Genomic DNA, 7154 nt, shown 5'->3' with positions numbered 1-7154 from the left:
AGGATGGATGCCCAGATTCAGGCTTGGACAATTATCAAGGACATTTGATGACATTAGTTCTTAATTCCTAATCTGTTAGTCAATAGATAGTGCAGCATTTTACACAAATGACAACCAAGTAAGTAGTGACACTGTCGTCTGATAACCTCTGCCTCTCTTTGTTATTATTTATTTATTTCCCCCCTCTTTTTTATTTTTTCCCTCTTTCCCTTCACATGTCACATTGTCCCCCTGCTGCACTCTGTATTGTCTGTGTCACCTTTGGCACCACCCCATCAGTAGTATCCCGCCCACTGGCGACCCAGCCAACCTGGCAACACTGCCAACCTGGGCGCTCCCAGCCCTGGATCCTAGGAACCCAGAGCATTAAGGTCTGCTTATCTCAGTCCGATTGACTCGTTTAGGCATGTTGCACTAGGGTCTTTGTTGTTTACTTGGTGGGTTATGTATGTAGGCTAGTATTCTATGTAGCCTACATTATGACATCGGCTATGACAAATAGACCTGAAATAAAAGCCCCTATAATGTAGGCTAATGTGCCTAAATCAATCAATAAATTGGGTGTGAAGTGAACTGTTAAATGTGGAAATCAGTAAATTCACTCTTTAAAAAAAGGACTTCAAAAACGAAGATTTCTCGTATTTTATTCTTTCCATCTTCCTTTCATTCCCATCGCTGCCTCTCTTTCTCTGGCTGTGTGAACGCCGAGGAGCGCAGTGACAGATGGCGAGTCCCTCTTCCCTCGGGAAGGCAATCTCTGCGAATGCGGGCGCATGTCAATCACCCGCTCCCTCTCTCTCATGTGATGGCTCTTGCCAATGACGTGCCAGCCATATGGCCCTGGCATCAGAGCTGGTATGTAACCCACTCAGCCCTGGTAGCGATGATGCCACACTGACTGTCTCTCCGCGCGTTTAGTGGAGGGAGGGATAGCACAGCGCACAGGACATCAGCCTATGCGCCTCCAGGAGCGTCCGTGAAGGGGTGTGGACCACCGGACACCGTGAAGGGGTGTGGACCACCGGACAGTGAAGGGGTGTGGACCACCGGACAGTGAAGGGGTGTGGACCACCGGACAGACACCCGGGGATGGTGTCAACAAACGCGCTTTCAAAGCCCCCAGCCGAGCTCCACGACGGAGGTAGGTTGAACATGCATGATCATGTTTCCATAGAACTGATGAATTATGAAATTAACACAGAATCGAGAGAATTCGAGAGACATATACATACATGGTAATTGAAACGAAAGAATAATGTGTATTATTGTTGATAATACCTGCGTAGATTTATCTCTCTCTTTTATCTCCTATCAAGTGTGGCACATCTAATCAAAGATATCCTTTAATCCAGCTTTCTTTATCCAAACTATCATGTAATTCGTACATGCATGGGATTGCGCTCTTACGCCACTGATGACTGTTTTAAATGACATTTAAGCCTTTGATAAAGCCTCAGTTCGAGGTTCGTTTTTTCCTTTAGATGCATTTATTCTGTATCAAATAGCAAATCGGAGTCATTCGCTGTGAGAGGGGGGTTGGGATAACAAAGTCCCCCATTACGCATCTACATATGGGGGGTTCCATCGCAGACTTTATTTTGACAGAAACCTCAAATCAAAATAATAATGAACCTGCGTGTGTGTGTACGTGCGCGCGTGCATGTGTGTTTGTGTTTGTGTTTGTGTGTGTGTGTGTGTGTGTGTGTGTGCGCGCGCGCGTGCGTGCGTGCGTGTGTCAGAGCACCACAGAGATGAATTCTCGGTTGAGTTACATAGGGCTAATTGACAAGTTGGTTTGCGTTAATTACATTGTGCTTTACGATAAAGTAAATCCACGCACCCACGTCAGCAGCTGAGCTCAACACGGGAGGCGTTAGCCCCTTGGAACATGATCCCGAAGGCTTAAATACACAGCAATGGCTGCATTGGTTTATTTGATTAATTGATAGCGATTTTTTTTTTAGAGGCTATCAATGTTAAATAATGTATTTAAAATACCTACAAAATTATGGAGAGTTGTAGGCCATTCTTGTGCCAGCATTGACTGAATATACCTGCACTGAAATAGCCTGGAGGATTGCCTAAGCCCGGCGTTTCGAGAGGGAATAGTTTAATATGTATCAATAGATGGAGATGCCTAATTCTGATTCTCTATTTCGAACAGTGAACAATCTGTAAAAATAGAGTACACTTTCAGCTCATTTTCTTTATCGATTGCGCAGATTAGAGTCTTGATATTAAATTAATCTTTTTTTTTTTTTTAAACTAAGACTTCCAAAATCGGGTTGAGAGCGGGAGAAGATTTAACCACATGTGGGGTAATAATAGGCCTATTAATTAAAAAAGGACTAAAACATAATGTAGGCCTACCTATCTCATCCATAAGTCAAAACATTTTTAAATATGTGAGGGCGTCCGATTGCAAAGGCCACATTGCATCTAGACGTGGCCTAAAAGAACGAGACAACCCTTTTAAACAGATTTTTCATTGGGTTATAATAATGAAAATGATACTTATAGGTTGCTGTGTTGGAATGCCGCCAGGATAGTATGTGGGGGGCGGGGGGGGGGGGGGGGCGGGTAGGGGTGAATGGAGGACCCGCCACACAATGCGCCCCATGGGACCCCCTTATAGGGCCAGCACCGCGGGACCCTGCTGCGAGGCCGCGCCAAGGCACGTGTCCGCCTGGACACGTCTGGCACTTTTATTTTGTATTTCCTCCCAGTTTGAAATTTATTATACCTTCTTTAATAAGACGTCTAAATGCAATAGCTGAAAGAAAGGACATATTGTAATTATGTCTCAACAGAAAAACCGCTCCAAATCAATTCTTGATTCAATTCTCAGCTTGTGAGAATTGTTAAGTGTTTCTATATATACAGTAATTACTTCGGGGCATATGCTATATACGAACTTCGTAAAATAAGTCATATGTCTATAGTAGCCCCACGCACATGCATTTTAATTGTGGTTGTCCTTGATTGATATCATCTCTCGTCTGTCTAACAAACAAGCAAAAACCGTAGCCTACTCCTTAGACATTAATATCAAGACATGGGATAGGCCGAATTGTAACATCGTATATAAGCCTAGGCCTAATCTTATTTCATCATGTATTTTCCAGTGCCACCACCATGTTGACGAGGCTCTTCAGTGAGGTTCTGCCGGACGTCCAGAAGCTCTCGGGATGGGCTGACGACAGCGACGACGAAGACTCCAAGACCAAGGATGACCTGGATGACCCGGAGAGATGTCACCTGGATGACGACCTGGACGACGGGGACGCGCGCGAGGGGAGCAGCAGCCGTGCCCAGTCGGAGATGGCCGGCGACGACGATGAGGATGATGATGTGGAGGAAGATGACGAATTAGGGGATGACACCCAAGGAGACAAACCCAAAAAGCGCGGCCCAAAGAAACGCAAAATGACCCCGGCCCGAGTGGAGCGCTCCAAGGTGCGCCGTCAAAAAGCCAATGCCCGGGAGCGCACGCGCATGCACGACTTGAACTCCGCGCTGGACAACCTGCGCAAGGTGGTCCCTTGCTATTCCAAAACGCAAAAACTCTCCAAGATCGAGACCCTGAGACTGGCCAAGAACTACATCTGGGCCCTGGGGGAGATTTTACGCAATGGCAAAAGGCCGGACGTGGTCTCGTACGTGCAGACACTGTGCAAGGGTCTCTCACAGCCCACCACCAACCTGGTGGCCGGGTGTCTGCAGCTCAACACGCGGAACTTCTTGACGGAGCAGTGTCCCGACGCCGGGGGGCGATTTCATTTCCCCAACTCTTCCTCTTTCTCCGTGCACCCTTACTCCTACCCATGCCCTCGCCTGTCTCCTCAATGTCAGCCCGGCTCCAGTGCGCATAATAATTTGCGGAACAATTCCTACTGTTCAGGCTACGAGGCGGGGGGCTACCCAGGGGGTGGGGGGGGGGCTTCCCCGGAGTATAACAGCCCGGGCTACGAGGGCCACCACAGCCCCCCCACAGTGTGTGTGAACGGCAACTTTTCGGTGAGGCAACAGGAGTCGGCATCGCCGGACGCAGAGAGGAACTATCACTACGCCATGCACTACGGAGGGCTGTCCGGGGGCTCGCGCCCTCCCGGTGCCCCCCACGGGGGCTTACCGTTCGGACCCTCAGGAGCGCGCAGTGGCGGTGGCGCGCATGCGCACTCGGAGAACGTGCCCCCGCCGTTTCACGACGTGCACTTGCACCACGACAGGGGGGCGCCCGTGTACGAGGAACTGAACGCCTTTTTCCACAACTGAATTAGGCTAACCCCAAAACCCCAAACAAACAATCTAACAAACGGATTCCATAAATACCCCAGCAGCACTCCCTTAAATGACAATCCCAATGTAGTAATATATACCGATTTTGACACTGGAGGAGGTTTTTAAAGATCTGTTTCAATTTCTGACATTTCCCCCAATGTCAGAAGTTGGGGGAAAGAGCCCCTATAGCCTATTCTCACTGTTGCGCCTGTTTTATTGATGTCAACCCCTGAATAATCATTATGTACATAAGGTGTGTTAAAATTCAATATTTCCAATCAAAATGTCGACCTGTATGCAGAATATGAGTGCAATCGAAATAAATGCTGTATAGGCCTACATGAACAACAAAACATGTTATGAAACAAAAAAATAAAACGATATTTTATAATTGTCTGAAATGCACTGATTGACCGAAACCACAAAATGTCATTAAAAAGGGAAAATGTCTCCAAGATGAAAACAAATTCTGAATCCATTCAACAAGAACTATGCATATCCAAAAAACATCATGTGGATGTCAAACACTTCAGCAGATTCGATCTGAAACGCATATCGTGCATTAAAAAAATAACGCAAGCTGTTATACAGTCGCTTATAAGCCTATTGCATTAGGCATACCGTTATGTTTATCCTCTCTATTCAATCAACTTTGTTTGATTCCAGTTTTTAGTCGTCATTTCGTGACGTTAGAATTATAAGGTTCTATCTCCATTTTTGTCAAAATTGAGTTTTTTACATAATCTGATCCATTAGGTGTTTATTGATGCCTGTGTGGTGTTATTTTTTAAAATGTTGATATTTTTGAGTTAGTAATTCATAAAATACAAAAGTTCCATCTCACAGAACATAATGGAATGTAAAAACGTTGACGCTCAATATCTCTGAACTACCCTAAACGGAGATAGAACCTTATCATTCTAAACGGAGATAGAACCTTATCATTCTAAACGGAGATAGAACCGTATCATTCTAAACTCACGATTTTCTACAATTTTTTCGAGGGATTCGAACTCAGACTATGAACTTATAGCTGTCCTTTCTGCCATAATGACTTTAATTGTTTGTTTCGCCAAACCCCTCTGGCTCCGGAGACGTATAGCTATTTAATCAGGTGATCATTGTACTAATCCAAAAGTCCTCGGGTTTATGATGGGAACATTTTCGATGGCTCGAGCCCAGCCGATATGATTCTGCAATAAGCTTATTTCTCAAGATGCACGTGCTGCTCTCTCGTTATGGGGAATGATTGGATATAAGCTAATTGATATTTCTCTTTTAATTTATAAGCAATTGTGGACGCAATACCCATCTCACCGGATACCAAAATACATCCATAGCCTATACAGAAACGATAATTTCTCCGATTATTGGCCTATCGGATGGTAAAGCCAAAATGCGATTACATATCGTGACGTTAGAATTATAAGGTTCTATCTCAATTTTTGTCAAAATTGAGTTTTTTTTTACATAATCTGATTCATTAGGTGTTTATGAATGCCTGTGTGGTGTTATTTTAAAAATGTTGACATTTTTGAGTTAGTAATTCATAAAATACAAAGGTTCCATCTCACAAAACATAATGGAATGTAAAAACGTTGACGCTCAATATCTCTGAACATGCCCTAAACGGAGATAGAACCTTCTCATTCTAAACGGAGATAGAACCTTCTCATTCTAAACGGAGATAGAACCTTCTCATTCTAAACGGAGATAGAACCTTCTCATTCTAAACGGAGATAGAACCTTCTCATTCTAAACGGAGATAGAACCTTATCATTCTAAACGGAGATAGAACCTTATCATTCTAAACGGAGATAGAACCTTATCATTCTAAACGGAGATAGAACCTTATCATTCTAAACGGAGATAGAACCTTATCATTCTAAGCTCACGTACTAACAAAAACCCGCAATGAAAGTTGCTTTATTTGAAAGAGCGATTAATATATTTTTCATGTGTCCATATGTGACCTCAGAATTGACACGTCTGTAGGGAGATCGTGGCTTAACAGTAACACTTGTAAATCAGCAGCGAACAATTGAATTCTCTCGAATGAAATCGAAATAAGTCATTTTCACGCAGGACGGATAAGATGGGAAGCCTTGGTGATATAAAAAGCGCAATATTGCTGCCTCCTCACAATCAGAGTAAATCGCAACAGGCATAATTGTATCATTAGCGTGGGAATTATACATGTATTCTTGGAGAATAGTCATTACCAGCTAACTGAGTCGATAAGCAAAGAAAACCAATGGGATATTTGAGAAATGCCAACATTATTCTTGTGTATTACCAATTTGCTTTGTTTGTTTTCATATTCCCTATAGCTCAGCAGCCGTTATAATAAAATGCTCATTTAAAAAAAGCAGTCAGTTTGCAATTCTCTGAGTAACAAGGAAATATCAAACTCACTTTGGATAGTCACTTTCATACTACAGGGAGGAACCTAAACATGTCATGGGAATACGTCTGAAAAGTTATGGGAGTTTATTTGTTCATGCATTTGCTTACAATGCAGCCCCACATCTGAGCTCACTATAGTTGTCAGGCAACAATAATACAGTGTACGTTACCTGTTTTCAACCAATGAGAAGTGAGTAAAACCTAAGTAAAGCCTCTTTATAAAGCCAACCGAAGTGTTAACAGGTGTAATTGAGTAGCTATTATCCAAATATTTGTCACTCAGACAGTCCAGTGTTCTGAAACTCTGGGATATTTGCAATCCATCATTGGAGTACTGATATTCCAAGTGGCAACTGTGATAGACCTCTATTTACGTCACATATACATTGGAATAACATTTGCTAAAGGAACTGACCTTGCACTATATTTCTGGCTACACTCCTTGGTGGGTTCTTGGTGATTTTGTC

General features: G+C 43.5%; 1 protein-coding gene across 1 annotated transcript; it reads left to right on the top strand.

Moving 5' to 3' along the window:
- Positions 1 to 1014: 1014 nt before the first annotated feature.
- On the top strand, positions 1015 to 4275 carry neurod2 (neuronal differentiation 2; the record flags this gene model as incomplete). The annotated part of the gene is made up of 2 exons (XM_080541599.1): positions 1015 to 1141; positions 3126 to 4275. The coding sequence occupies exon 2, from the start codon at positions 3136 to 3138 to the stop codon at positions 4273 to 4275; it is 1140 nt and encodes a 379-aa protein (XP_080397725.1). The 5' UTR covers positions 1015 to 1141; positions 3126 to 3135.
- Positions 4276 to 7154: the final 2879 nt, after the last annotated feature.

Source organism: Nansenia antarctica (assembly GCF_963989245.1).
Source record: "Nansenia antarctica genome assembly, chromosome: 11".
Classification (NCBI taxonomy): Eukaryota; Metazoa; Chordata; class Actinopteri; order Argentiniformes; family Microstomatidae; genus Nansenia; species Nansenia antarctica.
The sequence above is the reverse complement of the archived record's forward strand: the minus strand, read 5'-3'. Positions and strand labels throughout refer to the sequence as shown.